This window comes from Nerophis ophidion, linkage group LG20, assembly GCF_033978795.1.
Source record: "Nerophis ophidion isolate RoL-2023_Sa linkage group LG20, RoL_Noph_v1.0, whole genome shotgun sequence".
Taxonomy (NCBI): Eukaryota; Metazoa; Chordata; class Actinopteri; order Syngnathiformes; family Syngnathidae; genus Nerophis; species Nerophis ophidion.
Window position 1 is genome coordinate 24,021,816 of NC_084630.1, and position 27,650 is coordinate 24,049,465.

Genomic DNA, 27,650 nt, shown 5'->3' on the forward strand with positions numbered 1-27,650 from the left:
ATTATTTCTCATTGTTTGTAAATGTTGCAATTTATTAATATAGGTTTATAAAATAAAAAAATAAAAATAAATCTAAGTCGCATGATTTAGAACGCTACGTTAAAACACTGTCTACCTCTTACAAACAAAAAGCTGTGAAAACGATGATTCTGTGTTCCAAACTTTAATTATTTACTGAACTTGTGTGAGCCTAAGTGGCCCTGCGATGAGGTGGCGACTTGTCCAGGGTGTACCCCGCCTTCCGCCCGATTGTAGTTGAGATAGGCACCAGCGCCCCCGGCAACCCCATTGGGAATAAGCGGAAGAAAATGGCTGGATGGATGGGTGTAAGCCTAAGGCTTTTCCACTTTGTTTCATATATATATATATATATATGAAACAAAGTGGAAAAGCCTTAGGCTTACACCCATCCATCCAGGCATTTTCTACCGCTTATTCCCTGTATATATGTATATATATATATATATACATACACAAATATATAAATGTACACACACACACATATATATATATATATATGTATATATACATATATATATATGTATATATATATACAAATATATATACATATATATGTATATATATACATATATATACATATATATATATATATATATACATACAGGGAATAAGCGGTAAAAAAATGGATGGATGAATGGGTGTAAGCCTCCACTTTGTTTCATACATATATATATATATATATATATATATATATATATATATATATATATATATTCCATTCTATTTTAGTTACTTTATTAAGTTTACAACCCCTCGCGCTGTTTTTTTTTTTACTGTTTTTGTACCTATTTTGATTATTATTATTTGTCAATTAGTTGTAAATGTTGCAATTTATAAATAAAGGTTTATAAAATAAGAATAAAAAAGTTCCGTAAATAATCCACATTTGGAGCACAGCATCATAGTTTTCACAGCATTTTAGTTGCAAAATTATCATTTGTAACGCTAAATACGTCATCGTCTGACGTCACATGGACTAATAAAGCGATTTTTTTTTTTTAGTAAGCCGTTGAGGAGAAATGTTCGAAGAAAGAAGTCAACATGAAGGTGCTCCGCCCTCAGCACAGTGACGTCATGGCCACGCCCACTGACTGTTTTGCAACAAGCAGGACAAAAAGTCACTTTTTTCTCCGCCACAACATTCCTGCTTCTTTTTCTTTTTCAAACATGCATCCATGCTGGTGAGTGGCAAACATTACATTTCACTCATTACTTTGTTTGAATTGTGTTTGTTGACAGTTGTCTGCTGCTAATTACTCATTAAAAAGTACTCATTAAAAACCTCAACAATCCATCCATCCATAACCTACCGCTGTGAAATGGAACGATAAAAAGTTGAATTGTTGACTAATAACACAGAGCTGTCATGTAGACTGTTTTTGTTCTCTTTTAAAGCTCTTTTTGCTCAAAATATAATAATGATGTAACATTAATGTTATGAAATATTGACAGGATCAACAATTCCACTTTGAAATGTTTTTTTAGATACAATATTGCATATATTGTGTGTTTGCCATAAAAAAAAAAATAAAAAAATTTTTTGACAAAAAGGACATAAAACAAACAAAAAAACATTTAAAAAAATAGTATAGATGGACCTAAAGTTATGTTAAACGTTGAAAGAGAGAAAAAAACTAAGGCTTATTTTATGACTTTTAGTAGTGGGATCCTTTTGGATCTCCAAAAAATGTATAGTTTTTTTATTTGTCATTGCTCAAAAATATTATTGATGTAAAATCAACGTTATGAATTATTGACCTCATTCAAAAATTCCACTTTGAATTTTTTTTATACAATATTGCATATATTGTGTGTTTGCCATATAAAAATACAAAACATATTTTATGCTCTTTGACATAAATAAATACAATTAAAAAAAATGTGAACAAAGATAAATGTAGATAGATATAAAGTTGATCTGTATTGTAGGTACTTAAATGTTTAAAGAGGGAAAAAAGTATAGTTTATTTTAACACTTTTATGAGTGGGACACTTTTGGATTCCCAAGAATTTTAGTGTTGTTGTTTTTGTTTTTTCAATTGTCCTTGCTCAAAAATAATAATGATGTAAAATCAATGTTGTTGTGAATCATTGACCTCATTAAGGCTCCAAGGATCACAAATTCAATTTTAAAATGTTATTGTAAACACAACATTGCATATATTGTGTGTTTCCCTTTTAAAAAACATATTTTCTTTGACAAAAAGGGTATAAAACCAACATAAAACATGAAAAAAGAAAAGAAAAACTATAAATCTAAAGTGGATGTAGATTGTAGATACTTAAACGCTGAAAGAGAAATTAAAAAAGAGTATGGCTTATTTTAACACTTTTATGAGTGGGACACTTTTGGATTCCAAGAATTTTAGTGTTGTTGTTTTTGTTTTTTCAATTGTCCTTGCTCAAAAATAATAATGACGTAAAATCAATGTTGTTGTGAATCATTGACCTCATTAAGGCTCCAAGGATCAAAAATTCCATTTTAAAATGTTTTTGTAAACACAACATTGCATATATTGTGTGTTTGCCTTTTAAAAACACATTTTCTTTGACAAAAAGGGCATAAAACAAACACAAAACATGAAAAAAAAAAGAAAAGAAAAACTATAGATCTAAAGTGGATGTAGATTGTAGATACTTAAATGCTGAAAGAGAAATAAAAAAAAGTATGACTTATTTTAACACTTTTATGAGTGGGACACTTTTGGATTCCCAAGAATTTTAGTGTTGTTGTTTTTGTTTTTTCAATTGTCCTTGCTCAAAAATAATAAAGTAAAATCAATGTTGTTGTGAATCATTGACCTCATTAAGGCTCCAAGGATCAAAAATTCCACTTTAAAATGTTTTTGTAAACACAACATTGCATATATTGTGTGTTTGCCTTTTAAAAAACATATTTTCTTTGACGAAAAGGGCATAAAACAAACATAAGACATGAAAAAGAAAAGAAAAACTATAGATCTAAAGTGGATGTAGATTGTAAATACTTAAACGCTGAAAGAGAAATAAAAAAAAAGTATGGCTTATTTTAACACTTTTATGAGTGGGACACTTTTGCATCCCCAAGAATTTTAGTGTTGTAGTTTTGTCATTGCTCAAAAAAAAAAATAATGGCGTAAAATCAATGTAGTTATGAATTATTGACCTCATTAAGGCCTCAAGGATCAAAAATTCCACTTTGAATTTTTTTTAATACAACATTGCATATATTTTGTGTTTGCCTTTAAAAAAAATACATTTTATTTGACTAAAAGGGCATTAAAAAAAACCCTGAAAAAAATAAGATAAAAATAATTACAGATAGACCTAAAGTTGATGTAGATTCTAGAGACTTGAACGCTGAAAGAGAAAATAAAAAGTGTGGCTGATTTTAAGACTTTTACTAGTGGGAGCATTTTGGATCCCCAATAATTTTAGTGCTGTTCTTTTTTAATTGTCATTGCTCAAAAATAATAACGACTTAAAATCCATGTTGTTATGAATTATTGACCTCATTAAGGCTCCGAGAGAAAAATACCATTGCGGATTATAAAATCAATGTGTTAACTTACAGGTTGAGCTTGTTTCCCCTCTCCTCCGTCGGCCATTTTATTCCCCAACTTGATTCTTCTTTTTTTTTGGCGGACGGCACCGTGCGCAAACGACAGTCGCATCTATGACGGCCCCAAATTGACTCAGCGGCGCCGCCTGTCGCTGTAAAGTACAAACTACATGGCAGTGTGTGCATTTTACTGCCAAAAGTTTGAACTTGAAGAAAATAGTTTGATTAATTGAATACTTTCAAAGGGTTGGGGGTGAGTAAGAACATTTGGGTGTTGTTGGCAGTCTGTCATAAATGTTATTTTGTATCTCTGCAGACTACACTCGCTCTTTTATCATACTCCTTTTATACTTGCTGGTTTATAATACTCCTTTTACACGTGCTCTCTTATCATACTCCTTTTATACTTGCTGTTTTGTAATCCTTTTGTTTGCCATTCATTTCCTTAAATAAAGAGCGGCCAGCCTGATCACACACAGCAGTGTGCCGCCGCGCGTGTGCATGACCTTTTACTTAGGCGGCGGAAGAAGAAGTAGTTCCCACCAATGACGTTCCATTTAGACAACATCGCAATGATTTAGTTCATTTACGGCGTTCCTGTTAATGATATACTTGATATCGTATAATTAAAGTATCGATTTAAGCGTATAAAGATGTGGTATCAGCGGTGTCGATATTTCAGTATGGCCTCGCGATCGTCTGAATTTTGCCACTTCAAGTGTTGTGTAGCGACTAAAAACAGCTGTTATGACAACAGTGTTTTACTTCTTTAAAACACTGGGAGATAGATGTTTATTTTTATTTTGAACATGCATACATTTACAATATGATCACATATTGTTTTATTGGGGGAAAAAAACTATCACGTTGTTTATTTAAAAAACAGTTGTTTTATTTTTTTTTAAACATACTACGAGGTTGTGCTTTTTTTTTTATTAACAGAACACCAACATTACGTTTTTTACGAATAAAAAAAAAGCAGGTAGTTTAAATTTATTTTGAACATACATTTACAATATGATCACATGTATCCAAACAAAGTTTTATCAAATAATATTTTACACACACACACACACATATATATATATATATATATATATATATATATATATATATATATATTAAAAGAACACCAGAGTTACGTTTTTTACTAACAAAGAAAAACAGCAGGTAGTTTAAATATATTTTGAACATACATTTACAATATGATCACATGTATGTTTTTTTAAATGAAAAAAAAAAAATAAAAAATACTAGCTTGGTGTAAAAAAAAAAAAATCCACCAAAAGGGGTTTGTCATTTTAATTCGAAAACACCACAAAGTTGTTTATTTTTATTAAAAACATTTTTAATAAACACTAGCAGGTTGTTAAAAAAATACATCAATAATTGTGTTAAAAAAATTGTATTTTTTTTTTTAAACAGACCAGGTTGTTTTCTTATTAAAAGAGCACCAAAAGTTGTGTTTTTATTTCGAACATGCACATTAGGTTGCTTTTCTAAATTTAAAATAAACACCATCAGGATGAGATTTTAATTAAAAAAAAAAAAACACACCAAAAGGTTTTGTTTTTTTTAATTTAGAAAACATCACATCGTTGTTATATATATATATATATATATATATATATATATATTATATATATATATATATATTAAAAGAACACCAGAGTTACGTTTTTTACTACCAAAAAAAAAAAACAGCAGGTAGTTTAAATTTATTTTGAACATACATTTACAATATGATCACATGTATGTTTTTTTAAATGAAAAAACAACAACAAAAAAAACAATGAGGTTGGTGTAAAAAAAAAAAAAATCCACCAAAAGGGGGTTGGTCATTTTAATTCGAAAACACCACAAAGTTGTTTATTTTTATTTAAAAAAAAACACACAAGAAGTTTTTATTACATTTTTAATAAACACTAGCATGTTGTTAAAAAAAATACATCAATAATTGTGTTAAAGAAAACACCAGGTTGTTTTCTTATTAAAAGAGCACTAAAAGTTGTGTTTTATTTCGAACATGCACATTAAGTTGCTTTTTTAAATTTAAAATATTCCTTGACTATTTCTGGTATCAACTGGGATCCACTAAGGTGTCGTTGTGTACTTGGTGTGAGTAAATTCCCTTGGATTATGAAAGTGGACCACCCTGACAGTCAAGTGTTTGGGGTGTGCCTGCATAAAGTGAGGTGTTTCATGTCTTCCAGGCCCAGGCGTGCAGCAGTGCTGCTGCTGCTGGTGTGCACCTCCGCGGACACGTCACCTCCAGCTGAGGTCTTCCTAAACAATGGGTCTCTGTTTGCGGCCTGTAAGATGAGACCCAGCTCCTCGCTGGCCCAGGGTTTGCCCAAAGTCTACGGCCAGGTCCTCTTCAAGCAGGATTACCCCCAGGGGAAGCTCAAAGTCCTCCTCCGCTTCAACGGCTTCCCCGAGGGCAGCGAGCCCCGGGCCGTGCACGTCCACCAGTATGGAGACCTGCAGCGCGGGTGCGAGTCCACGGGGGGACACTACAACCCTGGGGGGGTTCCTCACCCCAACCACCCGGGAGACTTTGGACACTTTGTGCCCCAGCAGGGCAGAATCTCTGCCACGTTCGAGTCTGAAGCCACACTGTTCGGGGCTGTGTCTGTGCTGGGGAGATCAGTGGTGGTCCATGAGCGGAGGGACGACTTTGGACGGGGGGGGGACGCAGGAAGTCTGCAGCACGGGAACGCGGGGCGTAGGCTGGGCTGCTGTGTTATTGGCATGAGCACACCCCAGCAATGGAACGTGAACTTCCAGCAGATCAGCAGGCGCAGAGTTTAACTATTATTCAGAGACACCTTCTCAAAGTGAAAGTGATCCTGTGTGAAAAGTACACTCAGTGCATGAAGTGCCACTTTGCTACATGAAATATATTCACCTGCAGCGTGGAGTTCAAGTATGACCAAGTTTGGAATAAATTACATAACAATAGATAGCATGTGAGTTTGCCTTTAATAGTCCACTAATGTAGATTTGTTTAAATATCGACCTTGTAAATGTTTAAATCTTGGTCTGTTGTCTTTTTATTCCCCCCTGTTATCAAAAGAGGTTTTTCTTCTTGGCTACAAGTGATGGACATTCAACAACCGTACTTTTCGGGCTACAGAGCGTACCGTTGTTTTAAGCCGCACCCACCGAACTTCAGAAGAAATCAATATTTTTACATTAATTATGAAAGATTTTTGTCAGGTTCAGACACCGATGACATCTATTAAACAGACAAGATGCAAATAATTAAACAGAGACAGGATTCAATTTAGCTCAATGAGGAGAAACGTCTGGGCTGTACTCTTGTACAGTCTTCCACCACGCTCTTTCTTTGTAATTCAAAACGTACTCACTGAACTCTGCGTTCCTTCTTTCTTGTCCTCTGTTTTCCCGTCAATCTTCAGATTCCAGCCGGGCTGAAGAAAAGCAATTCCTCAATCGGGAGATGTTTGCCATGGTCTTCTGTTTCACTCACCCTGCTGGAATCGTCAGACATGTTGGAATGACCAAGATGTCAGGTTCAAACACAGATGACATTTATTAAACAGACAAGAAGCAAGGAATTAAACAGAGACAGGATTCAATTTAGCTCAATGAGGAGAAACGTATGGGCTGTACTCTTGTGCAGTCTTCCACCACGCTCTTTCTTTGTAATTCAAAACGTACTCACTGAACTCTGCGTTCCTTCTTCTTGTCCTCTGTTTTCCCGTCAATCTTCAGATTCCAGCCGGGCTGAAGAAAAGCAGTTCCTCAATCGGGAGATGTTTGCCTTCACTCACCCTGCTGGAATCGTCAGACATGATGGAATGACCAAGACGATGTCAGGTTCAAACACCGATGACATCTATTAAACAGACAAGAAGTAAGGAATTAAACAGAGACAGGATTCAATTTCAGCCCACTGGGTGTGAGTTTTTCCTTGCCCGTATGTGGGCTCTACCGAGGATGTCTTTGTGGTTTGTGTAGCCCTTTGAGACACTTGTGATTTAGGGCTCTATAAATAAACATTTATTGATTGAGCTCAATGAGGAGAGTGCGTAAACCTGTTCTCTTGTACAGTGTCGTCCCACGCTCTTGACGAAAGGCTTTCCTTGATTCCATGGCAACAGCTATTTCCAAGGGGGAGGGGGTCGTAAACAACTGTGCCGTCGGTCACAAAACAGTTCAAAGAAAAGATGCCTGGAGCTTGCGTCAGGTCCTGCTTCCTCTACGCTTTGTAGATCTCGGGTCAAGACAAGATCTTTCTGTGGCTCACAATAGATCAAAGAAACCAACACTTTCATGTTGCTTCCCATTGTACCCAGTTGAGTTTTACAAGCCTTTTGCTCGGTAAGATCAAGGACAGTATTTGTCTGCTCGCCGGGAACTTATGGGAACAGAAAGTTTTGTGATAACTTACACACAATTATTCTGACAATTTTGTTATGTTTATTTACATAACTTAATTGTTTCCAAACCCTTCCTCTAACATGGCAAACTAAATAGAAGCCATGGTCATGGACCCACTACCTCCGGAAGCTAGCGTTCCAATCAGCGAAACACACTTGGTAACTCAACGTTGATGTTTTTGGTGAACTTACCAAACAGAAATGGAAAGAATGCCATTGTAAGTTAATAACCCTAACACAGACACTTGCAAACGTGTTAGCATATCCGCTGATGCTAACGACACTAGCTTGACTACATCACGACAGCACGTGCAAATATGCATGAGAACACTCCTACAGACATCACACACGGGACGATTCAGTAAGCACAAATTGTTTTGGTTATATTGTAAAACTTACAAACGTCCCTCGGAGGGCTGAAGAATCATTTAGAGCAGAAACACTATAGACCAGTAGGAGACCAAAAGAAATATACTTCCGGTTCGAGGCAGGTTCAAACAGGAAGTACATTTTCAACCCGCAGCACCTGGAGTGAGCAAACCCTTCCAAAACAAACACATTTGCAGTGTCTCTGTCAGTGTTGAAAATTGTTTTGTTGAATAAAAACATTACGGCCGTTAACGAAGGCAAATCCACAAATTAGCCGCAGTGATCGAAGCGTAGGAAAAAAAGTGGCTTTTAGTCCGGAAAATATTGTACATTTTCTCATTTAATCAATTCATTGGTATTTTTAAATATTGTATTATTTTCAATATTGTTCCACAAATAAAACAAAGCTGTAAATAAGACAGGCCCTGCAACAGCGCCTCTGCTGGTTGCAGCCAAGTAGTGCGCCACATGTCACCTCAAGATGTCAATGGATTCTTTTTATGTTTGCTACGAAACGTTTTGATCTTCCAACTTCAGCGGCCATCATAATAGTCTACAAAATAATGTTACAAGAAAAATAACAGGAAAATGTTGCATGACAGACATTACTAACCAAAAACTGCCGTGGAGGCTCTTTTTTTACTTTAAAACTGTCACTGCTCAAAAAAGAATAACACATAAATGATGGATAGATCTGAAGTTTATGTTGAAAGTAAAAATAATAAATATTGATATATGACTTATTTCTAACAGGGCCGAGACGTTAAAGTGAGATTTCTTTCCATTGCTCAAAAAATAATAAATGTTCGGAATTATTTACCTATTAAAGGCTCCAATAAATTCACATCAAATGTTCCACTTTGAACCTTTTTTTGAGGAAAATATTGCGTGATTTGTGCTTCTTTTAAAAAAGGAGGGGTTTTGATCAAAAGGGCATAAAACAAACAAAAAAATCCTTTTTGCCAACGGATGGATCTGAAAATAATTGATAAATAAGCACTGAAAGTAAAATAAATAAATAAATATGTGATTTCTTTTTAACACTTGAATGACTGATCCCCTTTTGGGTCCCCGGGGACTTTAACGTTCACCAACATTGAGGGGATCCCTAAAGTTTACAATATATATTGAATTGGTTTTGAAATGATCAAATATCAAAACGGCCCCTGCACGCTTTCATGTTTCAGTGTGTGGCCCTCAGTGGACTTCCTGGTGTAGTGTGTGTGGCCCTCAGTGGACTTCCTGGTGTGCTGTGTGTGGCCCTCAGTGGACTTCCTGGTGTACTGTGTGTGACCCTCAGTGGACTTCCTGGTGTACACTGTGTGGCCCTCAGTGGACTTCCTGGTGTACTGTGTGTGGCCCTCTGTGGACTTCCTGGTGTAAAGTGTGTGGCCCTCAGTGGACTTCCTGGTGTACAGTGTGTGGCCCTCAGTGGACTTCCTGGTGTACAGTGAGTGGCCCTCAGTGGACTTCCTGGTGTACTGTGTGTGGCCCTCAGTGGACTTCCTGGTGTACTGTGTGTGGCCCTCAGTGGACTTCCTGGTGTAAAGTTGTGGCCCTCAGTGGACTTCCTGGTGTACACTGTGTGGCCCTCAGTGGACTTCCTGGTGTACTGTGTGTGGCCCTCAGTGGACTTCCTGGTGTACTGTGTGTGGCCCTCAGTGGACTTCCTGGTGTACTGTGTGTGGCCCTCAGTGGACTTCCTGGTGTAAAGTGTGTGGCCCTCAGTGGACTTCCTGGTGTACAGTGTGTGGCCCTCAGTGGACTTCCTGGTGTACTGTGTGTGGCCCTCAGTGGACTTCCTGGTGTACACTGTGTGGCCCTCAGTGGACTTCCTGGTGTATACTGTGTGGCCCTCAGTGGACTTCCTGGTGTACTGTGTGTGGCCCTCAGTGGACTTCCTGGTGTACAGTGTGTGGCCCTCAGTGGACTCCCTGGTGTACTGTGTGTGGCCCTCAGTGGACTTCCTGGTGTACACTGTGTGGCCCTCAGTGGACTTCCTGGTGTACTGTGTGTGGCCCTCAGTGGACTTCCTGGTGTACTGTGTGTGGCCCTCAGTGGACTTCCTGGTGTGCTGTGTGTGGACTTCCTGGTGTAAAGTGTGTGGCCCTCAGTGGACTTCCTGGTGTACAGTGTGTGGCCCTCAGTGGACTTCCTGGTGTACTGTGTGTGGCCCTCAGTGGACTTCCTGGTGTAAAGTGTGTGGCCCTCAGTGGACTTCCTGGTGTACAGTGTGTGGCCCTCAGTGGACTTCCTGGTGTACAGTGAGTGGCCCTCAGTGGACTTCCTGGTGTACTGTGTGTGGCCCTCAGTGGACTTCCTGGTGTACTTTGTGTGGCCCTCAGTGGACTTCCTGGTGTACTGTGTGCTGACAGGTGTCTTGTCAAGGAGAAGGTGGAGTATTGTGGTCCTGCTGCTGGTGGCCACGTTCCTCTACGATGATGCATTCTGTTTCCAAACTCTCTACTCCCTCTTCCTCTTTAGCTCCTCCTCTTTTGGTGAGGTCACATGTCACTGAGGGCTGCTTTGGTTGGAAGACTGTGTTCATGTCACCTTCAGGAAGCCCCTCCCTACTTGTCTGATGCTCCACTGGCTCCTCCCATGAGGAGGAGGATGATGATGACGAAGATAAAGGTGGTGGTGGCGTCCCAGGAGGTTCTGTTGCCGTTCTGCTCTCTGGTGTCGGCACACCTGACGAAGTCTTCTTTTCTGACTCTCCTGTGAAACAACACAACAATCACACATTGACTAACAAACTTTACAACAGAGGTGTCCAAAGTGTGGCCTGGGGGCCGTTTGGGGCTGCAGTTCATTTTATAACGGTTGTGGCACATTCTAAAAATACTATATATATATATATATAAAACATACAACAAATAGTTTCAAACCACAACAAAGCAATTGCAAAAGGACTGCCTACCCCCAGACTAAACGACTCTGAAACCAATAAGGAATATAACTGTCGCAAGAAACCTGATTACCCTCTCAATGGAGGGTGCTTACAAACATCAGTCGTTTACCAAGCAAAGGTAACACGCAAGGACATTAACATATCCGACGTAGGATTAACCGAAGGAGCGTTCAAAACCAGATGGAATAATCACAAGGCCTCCTTTAGAAACCAGACTTTGCGGAATTCTACAGAACTCAGCAAACACATTTGGAACCTCAAATACAATAATGTTGAATATTCAATAACATGGCAAATTCTTGCATCCAGCACACCTTACAACAGTGCTAATAAAAGATGCAAACTATGCTTAAAAGAGAAACTGTTTATTATATATCATCCAGATCTGTCATCCCTCAACAAGCGCAGTGAAATCATTTCAACATGCCGCCACAGACGGAAACACCTCCTAGGTAACACATGAGCCAATCACCACACCCTACGCCTGCCTGTACCCACCCAATCTGTGCCCTATATAAACTATTGCATGTGAATGCTTCCATTAAAATCTGATGATTGAGGGAACCCCTCATTAAACAGTTCTGTAGAGATGAAGTAATCTTGTGATTTTTTTCCTACACACAATATATATATATATATATATATATATATATATATATATATATATATATATATATATATATATATATATATATATATATATATATATAATATATATATATATATATATATATATATATATATATATATATATATATTATATATATATATATATATATATATATATATATATATATATATATATATATATATATATATATGTATGTATATATATATATATATATATATATATATATCCACACAAATAAATAAAGTCAACAACACCCTAGTGCAGGGGTAGAGAACCTTTTTGGCTAAGAGAGCCATGAAAGCCAAATATTTTAAAATGTATTTCCACGAGAGCCATATAATATTTTTTAACATGTAATACAACTAAATGTGTGTATTTTTAAGTAAGACCAACATTTTTAGAGTATGATAAGTCTCTTATTCTTTTTATTAACATTCTTATTCTGCAGCTAACCAATAATAAATAAAACACTTCTTACCATTAATGCGACTTCTTGAACAGGTCCGGTAGGAAACAGATGGATGGATTAAAATGCATGAGGATGTTTTATATTTTTAATATTATTGTGATTACCAGGGTAATTATTAATTACTTATTGTGTTAAGCAAGTAACACAGGTAAGATTAATCTGAGCGCCAGATGCAGTCATCAAAATAGCCACATCTGGCTCGAGAGCCATAGGTTCCCTACCCCTGCACTAGTGGATCCCAATTGATTACATACATGCTTTAATGAATTAATGCCTCTATTTAAATCAACAAATCTAAAGAAGGAAATTAGCTCAGGGGAATAAAAAGATAAAACAACCTCAAGATGTTTTTTTTTTAATAAATACAACTTTGTGGTTTATAAACCCCCCCACTAAAAACTCATGTTTTAAAAAAACAACAGAAAACCTTCTGGTGTTTTTGTTATTTTATATGAAAAAATAACCTAGTGTTTTTTTGGGTGGTTTCGAATATAAAAACACCACCTCCTGGTGTTTTTTATTTATTTTTATTTTTTTATTGAAAAACTGCTTAGGTTTCTAAAACAAAAAACACAACCTTCTAAGTTTTTTTTTATTGTATATTTTAAAAATTAAAAAAAATAAAACTTTTTTTCCAACGTAGAAAAACAAAACCTACTTGTGCTTGAAAAAAAAAAGAAAAACACAACCTTCTGTGTTTTTTTAAATAAAAAAACCTACTTTGTAATGTTTTCTAAATGCAAAATGTTTTCCATAAGCGACTTGTTTTTTTTTAATAAAAAAATAACACCATGTTTTCTTTTTCAAAAATAAAAACAAAACATACTTCTACAAATAGACCATTCATGGGCAGAGTGCCCTATGGTCCAGAAAATACAGTAAGACTTGTTTTTTTTTTGCCCTTTTGGATGCACGAGAATTTTAGTGGGATTTTTTTTAACTGTCATTGATCAAAAAATAATAATTTAACATCAATGTTGTTATTGACCTACTGTATTTAAGGCTCCAATGACTTCAAGTCAAATATTCCACCTGAATATGTTTTTGTGGAAAATATTTCAAACTTTGTGTCATTGCCAGATAAAAACAAAGCTTTCTTTGACAAAAAGGGTATGAACATAAAAAATTATATTACGTTACATCAACAGTTAGACCTTAAGTTAATATAGGATTTTAGCATTTTATATAATAATATGACTTATTTTTTAAATTGTTATGCCTGAGACCCTCCTGGGTCCCCGGGACCACACTTGAGGGGAGCCCTAAAGGTTATCAAAAAAAACTATACATTGTGTTGGTTTTGAAAATGTCAAAATGGCCCCCGCATGAAAAAGTTTGGACACCCTCCCTTAGAAGAAAGCACCAACATCTAACCTGTTGTGTGGCTTGCTTGCAGCTCTGTCCGCTCTATTGTGAAGACAAAGGGTGAAGGTTACTTATCTTCTTGAGTTGCAGGGCATAAAAACATGACAGGTGTGAGGAGGTGGCGAGGAGAGAGGAACATACTTCCACGAATGCCCACAGACACGTGGTAAGTGAGGCCTCCCGGAGCAGGAAGCAAAGAGGAGAAGAAAGCATTAGTCACTTTGTCACTTCCTGCAGGTGCCGAGTATTTTGCCTGAGACCAGCCGGCTCTTATTACAATTTGGGACAAAAATATTTTTTCACGGTACTCTTTAAATCCGCGCTCTTTGACCAGTTGCTCTGTGAAATCTTTGTCCACAGGACAATCACTCCTCTGCATTGTTCGTTAACCAAATTAATGCTGTCGATTTAGGTTCAGAGGTAGAACAGGTTGATTTCAATATTGATAACAATCATCTTAATTATTACTTTGGGCATAATTGGCAGCCTCGAAAGAAAATAATGTTTGCCTTGGTGCCCTAAAATATGAGCCCTCCTTTAAAGGGCAACATTATCACAATTTCAAAAGGGTTAAAAACGATAAAAATCAGTTCCCAGTGGCTTGTTGTATTTTTTGAAATTTTACCGGTCCCTGAATATCCCTAAAAAAAGCTTTAAAGTGCTTGATTTTCGCTATTTGCGATGCGACTGTCCATTTCCCTGTGACGTCATACAGTGCTGCCAATACAAACAAAAAATGGCGAATACCACAGCAAAATATAGCGAAATTAGCTCGGATTCAGACTCGGATTTCAGCGACTTAAGCGATTTAACAGATTACGCATGTATTGAAACGGACGGTTGAAGTATGAAAGTATTGAAGAAGAAACTGAAGCTATTGAGCGAATAGCTATTGACGCTATTCATAGCCATGGCATGGCCGAATAGCTGCGTTAGCATCGCCGGTTAAAATGCGCGGACCAAACGATCAGGACTTTCGCATCTCCTGACACTGGAGCAACTTAAATCCTTCGATTGGTAAGTGTTTTTTCGCAATAAATGTGGGTGGAAGTAAACGTAATATAGTTGCAAATGCATCTGCAGGTTATCCATACATCTCTGTGACATGTCTGCTTTAGCACCGCCAACACCGGTAAATAGCATGTTAGCATCGATTAGCGTAGCATGTTAGCATCGATTAGCTGGCAGTCAACATCAACAAAACTCACCTTTGTGATTACGTTGACTATCGTTGCAAATGCATCTGCAGGTTATCCATACATCTCTGTGCCATGTCTGCTTTAGCACCGCCGGTAAATAGCATGTTAGCATCGATTAGCTGGCAGTCACGCCGCGACCAAATATGTCTGATTAGCACATAAGTCAACATCAACAAAACTCACCTTTGTGATTTCGTTGACTTTATAGTTGCAAATGCATCTGCAGGTTATCCATACATCTCTGTGCCATGTCTGTCATTACCGGTAAAATGTGGAGACACTATGGCACATTCAATGGGGGTCTGGCGGCAGACACTTTTGCATCTTCGGGCCAGTGGTGCAACTTGAATCCCTCCCTGTTAGTGTTGTTACACCCTCCGACAACACACCGACGAGGCACGATGTCTCCAAAGTTCCAAAAAATACTCGGAAAAACGGAAAATAACAGAGCTGAGACCCGGTGTTTGTAATGTGTTGAAAATGAAAATGGCGGGTGTGTTACCTCGGTGACGTCACGTTCTGACGTCATCGCCTCCAGAGCGATAAACAGAAAGGCGTTTAATTCGCCAAAATTCACCCATTTAGAGTTCAGAAATCGGTTAAAAAATATATGGTCTTTTTTCTGCACCATCAAGGTATATATTGACGCTTACATAGGTCTGGTGATAATGTTCCCTTTTAAGGCAAAACTTGCCTTGACCTTAAAAAGTACAAATTCAACTCCTGTGGTATGGCCCACTACTTAAGTCTGTATTATCAGTATTGTATCAGCAGTGACAAAGTTGTATTGGCACACCGCTTGTTATTTTTCTAGTTTAGAGATGTATGACCTATTTTTACTATAACAGTCTACAAGGTTTGACGTTCCACGGCCCAAGATCTAGCTTGTGTAGCCGAGGATCAGACCGCTAAGTGCCCTGCCTTCGGCTGCCGCCCAGCTCACAATGCACCCGACCTCTATGGCCCCTCCCATGAGTGGTGAGCCCATTAGAGGCGGGACCCATGTTGCCTCTTTGTGCTGTGCCCGGCCGGGCGCCAACTCCGGGCCTGGCTCCAGAGGGGGGGCCGAGTCCGAGTCCATGGTTCTCGCCCGGAAAAGGGTGGAGTGCCATCTCCGGGTTGGGGAGGAGACCCTGCCCCAAGTGGAGGAGTTCAAGTACCTGGGAGTCTTGTTCACGAGTGAGGGAAGAGTGGATGGTGAGATGGACAGGCGGGTCGGTGTGGCGTCTTCAGTAAAGCGGACGCTGTATCGATCCGTTGTGGTGAAAAAGGAGCTGAGCAGGTAAATTGAGAGCTTTGCCTTCCGGCTCAGGTCTCAATTTACCGGTCGATCGATGTTCCCATCCTCACCTATCGTCATGAGCGTTGGGTTATGACCAAAAGGACAAGATCACGGGTACAAGCGGCCCAAATGAGTTTCCTCTTCCTTAGAGATAGGGTGAGAAGCTCTGTCATCCGGAAGGAACTCAAAGTAAAGCCGCTGCTCCTCCACATGGAGAGGAGCCAGATGAGGTGGTTCGGGCATCTGGTCAGGATGCCACCCGAACGCCTCCCTAGCGAGGTGTTTAGGGCATGTATTACCAGTAGGAGGACATCGGGAAGGCCCAGGACACGTTGGGAAAGACTATGTCTCCCGGCGGGCCTGGGAATGCCTCGGGATCCCTTGGGAGGAGCTTAACGAAGTGGCTGGGGAGAGGTAAGTCTGGTCTTCCCTCCTTAGGCTGCTGCCCCCGCGACCCAATCTTGGATAAGCGGAAGAAGATGGATGGATGGTCTACAAGGTTAATATAGTCTGATTCTCTTTCTCCCCCTCTATTTCCATCCATCTATTTTTTACCGCTTATTCCCTTCCGGGTCGCAGGGGGCGCTGTTGCCTATCTCAGTTACAATCGGGCGGAAGGCGGTGTACACCCTGGACAAGTCGCCACCTCATTGCGGGGCCAACACAGATAGACAACATTCGAACTCACATTCACACACTAGGGACCATTTAGTGTTGCCAATCAACCAATCCCCAGGTGCATGTCTTTGGAGGTGGGAGGGGCCTATCCCCATGCGCATGTCTTTGGAGGTGGGAGGGGCCTATCCCCAGGTGCATTCTTTGGAGGTGGGAGGGGCCTATCCCCAGGAGCATTCTTTGGAGGTGGGAGGGGCCTATCCCCAGGTACATGTCTTTGGAGGTGGGAGGGGCCTATCCCCTGGTGCATGTCTTTGAAGGTGGGAGGGACCTATCCCCATGTGCATGTCTTTAGAGGTGGGAGGGGCCTATCCCCAGGTGCATGTATTTGGAGGTGGGAGGGGCCTAACCCCAGGTGCATGTCTTTGAAGGTGGGAGGGGCCTATCCCCATGCGCATGTCTTTGGAGGTGGGAAGGGCCTATTCCCAGGTGCATGTCTTTGAAAGTGGGAGGGGCCTATCCCCATGTGCATGTCTTTGGAGGTGGGAGGGGCGTATCCCCATGTGCATGTCTTTGAAAGTGGGAGGGGCCTATCCCCAGGTGCATGTCTTTGGAGGTGGGAGGGGCCTACCCCCATGTGCATGTCTTTGGAGGTGGGAGGGGCCTATCCCCATGTGCATGTCTTTGGAAGTGGGAGGGGCCTATCCCCAGGTGCATGTCTTTGGAGGTGGGAGGAAGCCGGAGTAGAACCCACGCATTCACAGGGAGAACATGCAAACTCCACACAGAAAGATCCAGAGCCCGGGATTGAACCCCAGACTACTCAGGACCTTGGTATTGTGAGGCAGACGCACTAACCCCTTTGTCACCGTGAAGCCCTCCCCTCTATTTATCTCCTTTATTTTGTGATTCAAATTTTCATCACATTTATGTATTGTTGCTTTCGAAACAATTGTAATGTTTATAATTGAGGGAATTATTATTATTATTATTCATTATCAAAAGTGATATATATTGGTATTTTATTGCTCCATTTGTAGTGCAATAATGTCCATTATCATAGTCAAAATGTTATTAATATTTAGTTCACTAAATGTCTCTTTGCTGTCATTTTTCATATCATATCATATTAGCTGATGTGGCTCTGTTGTTGTTGTTGTTATCTCTCTGTCTCATCCCTCTCTTGTACCCGCAGTTTCCCCCCTTGTCTTCCTTTTTTTCTCCCCTCCTGTTTCGGTTTAACTGTGCCAAACATTCAATAAATCCATTTGATAAAGTCCTATACAAATAAGGCAACAGGAGAAGTATCAAACACTTTTCTTTTCTAAAGTCAAAGTGTACAGCAGATATTGATTGATTGATTGATTGATTGATTGATTGAAACTTTTATTAGTAGATTGGACAGTACAGTACATATTCCCTACAATTGACCACTAAATGGTAACACCCCAATAAGTTTTTCAACTTGTTTAAGTCGGGCTACACATTATATAGATCATCTACATCTACTGTATGATTTGTCTGAGTGGCTGCACAGGACGAAATCAAAACAATAGAAAAAAAAAAATGAGAGCTATCTACCTGGCAGGCTCCACACTCCAGACGTCTCCAAAGTTTTGAGCTTTTTTTCCAGTTCTGCAACTCGACTTCCAAGCACTCTGGAAAAGATAGGTAAAAAGTCCGTTCAGAGACATTAGTGGGCTAAACACCTAGATAACAACATACAGGACATTTGGGTTTCTTCAACAGTAGAGCTGGGCCATAAAACGATATCAATATATATCGCGTAAGACATGTAATCAACAGCTATAAAACTTTAGCATATATATATATATATATATATATATATATATACATATATATATATATATATATATATATATATATATATTAGGGCTGTGAATCTTTAGGTGTCCCACGATTCGATTCAATATCGATTCTTGGGGTCACGATTCGATAATATACTGATTTTTTCGATTCGATTCAATTCTCGATTCCAAAACGATATTTTTCCGATTCAAAAGGATTCTGTATTCATTCAATACATAGGATTTCAGCAGGATCTACCCCAGTCTGCTGACATACTAGCAGAGTTGTAGATTTCTTTAAAAAAAAAAAGATTTTATAATTGTAAAGGACAATGTTTTATCAACTGATTGCAATAATGTAAATTTGTTTTAACTATTAAACGAACCAAAAATATGATTTATTTTATCTTTGTGAAAACATTGGACACAGTGTGTTGTCAAGCTTATGAGATGCGATGCAAGTGTAAGCCACTGTGACACTATTGTTCTTTTTTATTATTTTTATAAATGTCTAATGATAATGTCAGTGAGGGATTTTTAATCACTGCTATGCTGAAATGATAACTAATATTGATACTGTTGTTGATAACATTCATTTTTGTTTCACTACTTTTGGTTTGTTTCTGTGTCGTGTTTGTGTCTTCTCTCAATTGCTCTGTTTATTGCAGTTCTGAGTGTTGCTGGGTCAGGTTTGGTTTTGGAATTGGATTGCATTGTTATGGTATTGCTGTGTATTGGTTTGTTGGATTGATTAAAAAATAAATAAAATAAAAATAAAAATAAACAAAATTTTAAATGAAAAAAAAAGAATAGATTTTTTAAAAATGAGAATCGATTCTGAATCGCACAACGTAAACGATTCGATTCGTATTTGAATCAATTTTTCCCCACACCCCTAATATATATATATTGTTTCTTCCTAGGACGAAACAGAAAGCAGCGAAGGAAGTGATTACTGATCAGTGGGAGTGACATGCTGACAGCCAATCAGGTAACAATATCAACTATCATGTTTGGTTGCACCATTTTGTTGTCTTGCGGTTGATTCTCTGCATGGCATGAGAAGAGAGAGTAATCAAGAGTGCTGTGGATAAAACAATAATAGTCCCCTCAACAGTATGGCAGGTTTTTGGATTTATTAAAAAAAGGAATCATAGTGAGGCCAAGGTGCTCGTAATCACTAATACCACATCGCCTGATGTTTGGCCTGGAGTGAGAAGAGAAAGTAATAATGAGTACTGCAGAGAGCGAAGCAATTGTGGATGGAACAGGAATAGTCACCTGGAAAGTATGGCAGTTTTTTTGGATTTATTAAACGGACTGTAGTCAGCAGACCAATGCGTTGGAAATGACTAATGCAACATCACCTTAGCTGCGCTTACCCTTTAGAGCACAGCCAGCACTAAACCTGCAGAAAATAGTCCCTCTCAGGTTTCTCTATGTGTACATTTTCACACTTTGCACTATTTTGTTCCACTTTATTAAGCATTTTGTACGTATTCCTTGTAATTGCACTTTAATTTGAAGTGTTTAGAATTGTGTTTATATTGAGTATTTTCCGAGGTTGTGTTGACATTTACTTTCCTTTCAGCCTTGAGGGGATTATGATCAGAATAATTACATCCATCCATCCATTTTCTACCGCTTATTCCCTTTGGGGGTAGCGGGGGGTGCTGGAGCCTATCTCAGCTACAATTGGGCGGAAGGCGGTGTACACCCTGGACAAGTCGCCACCTCATCGCAGAGCCAACACGGATAGACAGACAACATTCACACACTAGGGACCATTTAGTGTTGCCAAGGTGCATGAGTTTGGAGGTGGGAGGGGCCTATCCCCAGGTGCATGAGTTTGGAGGTGGGAGGGGCCTATCCCCAGGTGCATGTCTTTTGAGGTGGGAGGGGCCTATCCCCAGGTGCATGTCTTTGGAGGTGGGAGGGGCCTATCCCCAGGTGCATGTCTTTGGAGGTGGGAAGGGCCTATCCCCAGGTGCATGTCTTTGGAGGTGGGAGGGGCCTATCCCCAGGTGCATTTCTTTGGAGGTGGGAGGGGCCTATCCCCAGGTGCATGTCTTTGGAGGTGGGAGGAAGCCGGAGTACCCGGAGGGAACCCACGCAGTCACGGGGAGAACATGCAAACTCCAGAAAGATCCCGAGCCCGGGATTGAACTCTGGACTTCTCAGAACCTTCCTATTGTGAGGCAGGCGTACCAACCCCTCTTCCACCGTGCTGCCCGGGAATAATTACATTTTAAATGAAAATATTTACATTTAATACACCTTTCTCCTGATCCTTATTTTTGACAGCTCAAAAAAAAAGATGAATATTGACCGATATAAATCATTTATATTGTGACAGTTTTCAGCAATACTGCCCAGTAGGGGTGGGCGATTTCGCAAATTTGGGTATCGATGCCGATCCGATACCGGCCAGTATCGCCGATACCGATACCGATACTGGAAGTGTCATCATCTGATGGGGGGGGGGGGGGGGGGGGGACTTCGGGGTATCGATACTTTTGAAAAACAAATTTGTACTTTTGCCTTTATTAATTGATTATGATAATAATACAACACAGGACAACGATTTAAGTCAAAAAATAAAATATTTACTACAAAAGTAATATCAATAGCAATAAAGTAATGCAAATAAGGTGCAAACAACTAGTGAACCTCAAAACACACACACACTTAAGGTAAATAACAACACTCTAGTTATTGAACAAAGTTGTAAACATGAACACAAAACAAAAGAACTGAGAAATTCAAATAAAAAAGTAATAATATCAATTAAAATAAAGTAAGTAGTACAAATACGGTGAAAACAAATACTGAACTTGGCTAGTCGCCTCACAACACACAAGAACTTAAGTAAAAAAGAAAACACTAGTTATTAAACAGTTGTAAAAATGAACACAAAACAAAAGAACTGACAAATTCTTATCGTTTTTTTGGTGCAATAAAATACAGTTTACAACCAAGACATTAAGTCGCACTGGAAACGCACGCGCGTGTGTGTGCGTGTCCGAGTGAACCTCGGAGCGAATTATACTGATGTGTGTGCGCGGACGCACCAAGCGTCATGTTAATTGCATTTATTTTATTTTATTTTGGGTTGAAAATGAATTTTTAAAGTGTTTTTAAATCTCGTTCGCGACCCATCACTAGGAAGGAGGGTGGAGTGGTGAGGAGCGCTCACATTTTTTTTTTAAACCGGAGTGATTCGCTTAATTTGGTGAAGTATCGATACGATACCGATACTCAATAAGTATCGATACTATCGATACTTTGTATCGATACACCCAGCCCTACTGCCCAGCCTTGTTGCAAAGTATTAGCAGAGTTGGACGAAACAGCAATGAAGTTGCAAAGTGACGAAGAACATAAAATATTTGTGATCGTGATCGGTTCAACTTTGAGGCGACAACGTTACTTGGTAATTTGCCGCTGGTGCTGAATCAGCATGTTCTTCTCGTGGATGGTCTCTAGGAGAGCGCTGGCCAGAGACTTGAGGTCCGAGATGGACTGGGAAGTAACGGGCAACGTGCAGCCGCCTTCCTCAGACAGCAGCTCCTTCACTACACACACATCAACCACATCACACCAAGGGAGCACGGCATTAGACAATTCATTATCATGAATAAAACATGGGTTTTATTAAAGAAGACTCAACCTTGTTTAGCTGAGAGCACTCCAGTGAGTGCACTACTGTTAGTCTTCCCACACGCTTTGGTGTTCTTCCTGCACTCCAATGCACTCTGAAATCAATCAATAAAAAAGAAACAAAATATATGGAGAAGAATTAGCATTGACCTTTTGACAAGCTCAAGTGCTCCCTCACCCCAACAAGTAGGGACAAATATCTACAACTTTGGTCAAAAATGAATTTAGATCAGATTTTTTCAGAGACGATACTGATTATAAGTAGTTAAGGAGGCCGATAAACTATATTTGGAGCAGATATTAATTTGAGCCACGCTGGCCTTTGCTCAGAAGGCACAGATAAGCGAACCCCACGTCCTCCACAAGACATCATCAAGAGACCGCAACACAAGCGCCTCAACTTTTGGCCTCCCTTTGTGATACAGTTGCTAAGTACAACACCAGTTGACAGGCGTCCTGGGTCCAGGCAAGGTGGAGGGAACAGTGGAAACCGGCAAACCCATGGAAGCTTCACAACTACAAACCCCGATTCCATATGAGTTGGGAAATTGTGTTGGATGTAAATATAAACGGAATACAATGATTTGCAAATCCTTTTCAACCCATATTCGGTTGAATGCACTACAAAGACAAGATATTTCATGTTCAAACTCAAACTTTTTTTTTTTTTTGCAAATAATAATTAACTTAGAATTTCATGGCTGCAACACGTGCCAAAGTAGTTGGGAAAGGGCATGTTCACCACTGTGTTACATCACCTTTTCTTTTAACAACACTCAATAAATGTTTGGGAACTAAGGAAACTAATTGTTGAAGCTTTGAAAGTGGAATTCTTTCCCATTCTTGTTTTATGTAGAGCTTCAGTCGTTCAACAGTCCGGGGTCTCCGCTGTCGTATTTTACGCTTCAGAATAAGCCACACATTTTCCATGGGAGACAGGTCTGGACTGCAGTACCCACACTCTTTTTTTACGAAGCCACGCTGTTGGAACACATGCTGAATGTGGCTTGGCATTGTCTTACTGAAATAAGCAGGGGCGTCCATGAAAAAGACGGCGCTTATATGGCAGCATATGTTGTTCCAAAACCTGTATGTACCTTTCAGCATTAATGGTGCCTTCACAGATGTGTAAGTTACCCATGCCTTGGGCACTAATGCACCCCCATACCATCACAGATGCTGGCTTTTCAACTTTGCGTCAATAACAGTCTGGATGGTTCGCTTCCCCTTTGGTCCGGATGACACAATAACAATATTTCCAAAAAACAATTTTAAATGTGGACTCGTCAGACCACAGAACACTTTTCCACTTTGCATCAGTCCATCTTAGATGATCTCAGGCCCGGAGAAGCCGGCAGCGTTTCTGGATGTTGTTGATAAATGGCTTTCGCTTTGCATAGAAGAGCTTTAACTTGCACTTACAGATGTAGCGTCCAACTGTATTTAGTGACAGTGGTTGTCTGAAGTGTTCCTGAGCCCATGTGGTGATATCCTTTAGAGATTGATGTCGGTTTTTGACGCAGTGCCGACTGAGGGATCGAAGGTCACGGTCTTTCAATGTTGGTTTCCGGCCATGCCGCTTACGTGGAGTGATTTCTCCAGCTTCTCTGAACCTTTTGATGATATTATGGAGCGTAGATGTTGAAATCCCTAAATTTCTTGCAATTGCACTTTGAGAAACGTTGTTCTTAAACTGTTTGACTATTTGCTCACGCAGTTGTGGACAAAGGGTGTACCTCACCCCATCCTTTCTTGTGAAAGACAGAGCATTTTTTGGGAAGCTGCTTTTATACCCAATCATGGCACCCACCTGTTCCCAATTAGCCTGCAGACCTGTGGGATGTTCCAAATAAGTGTTTGATGAGCATTCCTCAACTTTATCAGTATTTATTGCCACCTTTCCCAACTTCTTTGTCACGTGTTGCTGGCATAAAATTCTACGGTTAACGATTATTTGCAAAAAAAATTTTTTTTTATCAGTTTAAACATCAAATATGTTGTCTTTGTAGCATATTCAACTGAATATGGGTTGAAAGGGATTTGCAAATCATTGTATTCCGTTTATATTTACATTTAACACAATTTCCCAACTCATATGGAAACGGGGTTTGTATAAAAAGGAGCTGAAATTTTTCAATGAAAGAAACTGCTGTTCTAAATGTGTCCACTGGATGTCCCAATAGCAATTCTTTGTAACCCCTGCCACTCCAGGGCACATGACCTCAGAGGGGGCGGAGCTATGTGCCAAGGCAACACTTGTGTGTTTGGACCCTACGTACTGACACTGCTTAATGGTGATAGTAATGATCCAAAACGTGTATTGTTACGTTCATGCCTTGATTGACATAGATGTTGTTGCTAATGTAAACTGTGACACTTCTAACCAAATCAATGCTTTTGGAAATCCGTACATTCCGTGTTGTATCTATGACCGCATGGGGACCCATTTTGCGGGCGCACATAAATATGCTGAAATAATATGTATCCCCTTCTAACTTCATGAGCGATTAATGAATTGGGTAAAACATTCACAAGTTATGTTGTAGATGATGCTACAGAATAAATCGCATGATGTTAGTACATCAGTTGAGGAATATGAGTAAATGACACTAATAACATCCTGTTATTTCATTTTCTTATTATTCATTTTATCTTCTGATGGAATAGAAATAAACACCAGTGGGACCATTTTAAAATTCCGCCATTCAATTCCACCTATTTGACTGATGAACGATATCACATCATTTATTCAGAAAGTATAAATAACGACAAATGAAGATAAAATGCTATTAACCGCAACATGGAAGTGTAAAGAAAAATAAATATTTGTACATTTTCAGAATGTGCTTGGTCTAATTTAAAACAATCTGAAGTTGTCTTTATTTTGAAGTTTTCATGTCATGATTTCACTAGTCCTCCATGTGGCCCCTGAGCTAAAAGGAGTTTGACAGCCCTGGTTTAAACACACATAACAATTTTGCTATCATTGCATGTATATTCTATCATACCTATCACATGACTGCAAAATATTAGTTGCTTACTGCAATTAGTAGTTTGAACATATCCTGTATTTTTCGGACTATAAATCGCAGTTTTTTTTCATAGTTTGGCCGGCGGTGCAACTTATACTCAGGAGCAGGGGCGGTTCTAGGCATGCTTATATGAGGGGGCAGTCAGAAATGTGAAGGGGGCATCATGTGTACACATCATGCTCCAGCACTTTTTTTTCTGTGCTTATAGTAACGATGCTTTCGTCATTGAAATGGGTCTTTAGCTATGTGTCCAACCCCAACCTGGAGTAGTGGATTGCACTTTGTCAGGCCTCTACCTTCAGACCTGTCCAACTTGGGTGTTCCACCTGAAGACTGAGCTCCTGCTGGTATAGCTCCTACGGTCACTGAGGCACGCAAACCCCCTGACCACAATAAAGTGGCAATCCCTCAGGGGGGGAAACATTAACAGCGCTGCCATATTTCCGACAGGGGAAACAGAAGCAGGCGTCTGGCACCACAGAATACTCTAGCCATGGTCGTGTGCGGTACCAGGCAGGATTGAATGATCTTAATGTTGTACCAAATGCACGCTTTGGGTAGCCACCCAGTATTGGCTGAGATGGTGCGTTGCCATTTAAGTCACTCGGTACTAGCTGAGCAGGCTGCTTTGGGGGAGCGCTTGTTGGGGGGACGGAGGGAGCTGGTGCAGGAGAAACAGTGCTTGCTGGTGCTAAAGGTGCAGTATTGCTAGCTGCTGTCCCTGATGTACTAGCAGTAGCATCATTGCTACTACTACATGCAGGAGCAGGACTAGACTTTTTAAATGCTCTGAAAAATGGATGCATTACAGAGCATTAACTTTTTCTTTGTGAGCTGCTGGAAGCTGGAGCAGAAAATAAGTAAGCTTGAACAACAACAGAAAAAACCCGGTGTGATTACATGAAGAAAAACAACAACAGTACAGGACTACAGCCTGGGGCGGGGCTTTAGGGGTCTGTCAGACACAGGTCACTTGTCTTCAGTTTGTCACATGCAGTGGACGTGGGCACTCATCTGGGCACAAAATTCATTCACTCCAATGTATGTGTGTTGCCCACTTGCTTGTAAATTGATGAAAACGGCAGTGTTTTTGTTTTTAGGTGTCTTAGTCATATCAAATGAAACTTATAATTTGTTTATTACAAAATGCAGATTGAAACATTAAAGGTTGACTATGTAGAATTACAAGAAAAACAACAGAAAAAGAATTCCAGCAGTCGATTGCCAGACCGTTGCTAAGTAAAACGGGCCGTTGCTAGGGACTCCGCTCTGAACAGAGGACAGCAGAGGAGGACTGCTCCTTATGTTTCATTTTTACCGTCATTAACAGCATCATAAATGACTTCTAGCTTGTTACAGGGACAGTGGAGGCTCTCTGCCTTCCAAACCACTGCTGCTCAGAGCCTCCGCTGTCACTGCTCTCGTCAAGTTGTAAAAAAAAAAAAAAAAGGAACTCCGTAGTACCGAAAGTCTGCGACGATATGACAGATAAGACTACACAAATACGGTACACCCATCCTAACAAGTATATGATTAATGTAGACAACTTTTCCTTTTCTTTTACTTTCATACTGCAACAGTGATTGGATGTTTACTGAGGGCTGAGGGGTGTGTGCGGGTGTGTGTCTGCTGCACAACCTGTGGAATGGTGAATACACGCACAGCGGAGGGAGGGATGAGAGGGAAGCTGACACTACTATATCGTGTGTGTCCCTTTTTCGGCGGATTTTTCCGCTAGTGCAAATAAATTTGTCAACTTGTAATGTAGTAATTTTGTGAGTTTATTAAAATTTGCTTTGTCAAATTTTGATTTGAGGGGCCAAAACATTTATTTAGGGGGGCTCTGCCCCCTCTTGCCCCTGCGTAGAGCAGGCCATGCTCAGGAGTGACTTATGTGTGAAATTATTAAAACATGACCGTAAAATATCAAATAATATTATTTATCTCATTCACGTGAGAGACTAGACGTATAGGATTTCATGGGATTTATGGATAAGTAGTGACAGATAGTTTGGTAAAGGTATAGCATGTTCTATATGTTAAAGTTATTTGAATGACTCTTACCATAATATGTTAGGTTAACATAACAGTTGGTTATTTATGCCTCATATAACGTACACTTATTCAGCCGGTTGTTCACTATTCTTTATTTATTTGAAATTGCCTTTCAAATTTCTATTCTTGCTGTTGGATTTCATCAAATAAATTTCCCCCAAAAATGCGACTTATACTCCAGTGCGACTTATAAATGTTTTTTTTCCTTAATTGTTATGCATTTTCGGCAGGTGCGACTTATACTCCGGAGCGACTTATATTCCGAAAAATTCGGTATAGTATATTC

The 27,650-nt window shown here is 39.5% G+C and overlaps 2 protein-coding genes across 7 annotated transcripts in view; one reads left to right on the top strand and one right to left on the bottom strand.

Annotated features, from left to right (window-relative positions):
- Window positions 1–1,043: 1,043 nt before the first annotated feature.
- Window positions 1,044–6,602, top strand: LOC133538896 (extracellular superoxide dismutase [Cu-Zn]-like). The gene is made up of 2 exons (XM_061880785.1): window positions 1,044–1,202; window positions 5,776–6,602. Exons 1-2 carry the CDS (start codon window positions 1,063–1,065, stop codon window positions 6,371–6,373), a joined length of 738 nt encoding a protein of 245 aa, XP_061736769.1. The 5' UTR covers window positions 1,044–1,062; the 3' UTR covers window positions 6,374–6,602.
- Window positions 5,461–27,650, bottom strand: part of LOC133538895 (coiled-coil domain-containing protein 149-like) — a 31,059-nt gene continuing 8,869 nt past the window's right edge. For 2 of the 6 annotated variants that reach the window (XM_061880784.1, XM_061880781.1), the window contains exons 8-13: window positions 22,288–22,372; window positions 22,048–22,192; window positions 18,391–18,467; window positions 13,855–13,890; window positions 13,723–13,755; window positions 5,461–11,055 (exon numbers count right to left, since the gene is read on the bottom strand). In XM_061880784.1, the coding sequence (XP_061736768.1) occupies window positions 10,721–11,055; window positions 13,723–13,755; window positions 13,855–13,890; window positions 18,391–18,467; window positions 22,048–22,192; window positions 22,288–22,372 (711 nt within the window). In that variant the 3' untranslated portion in view covers window positions 5,461–10,720. The remainder of the gene's footprint in view (window positions 11,056–13,722; window positions 13,756–13,854; window positions 13,891–18,390; window positions 18,468–22,047; window positions 22,193–22,287; window positions 22,373–27,650) is intronic. The other 4 variants (XR_009803133.1, XR_009803131.1, XR_009803132.1 and 1 more) reach the window with 4 other exon arrangements.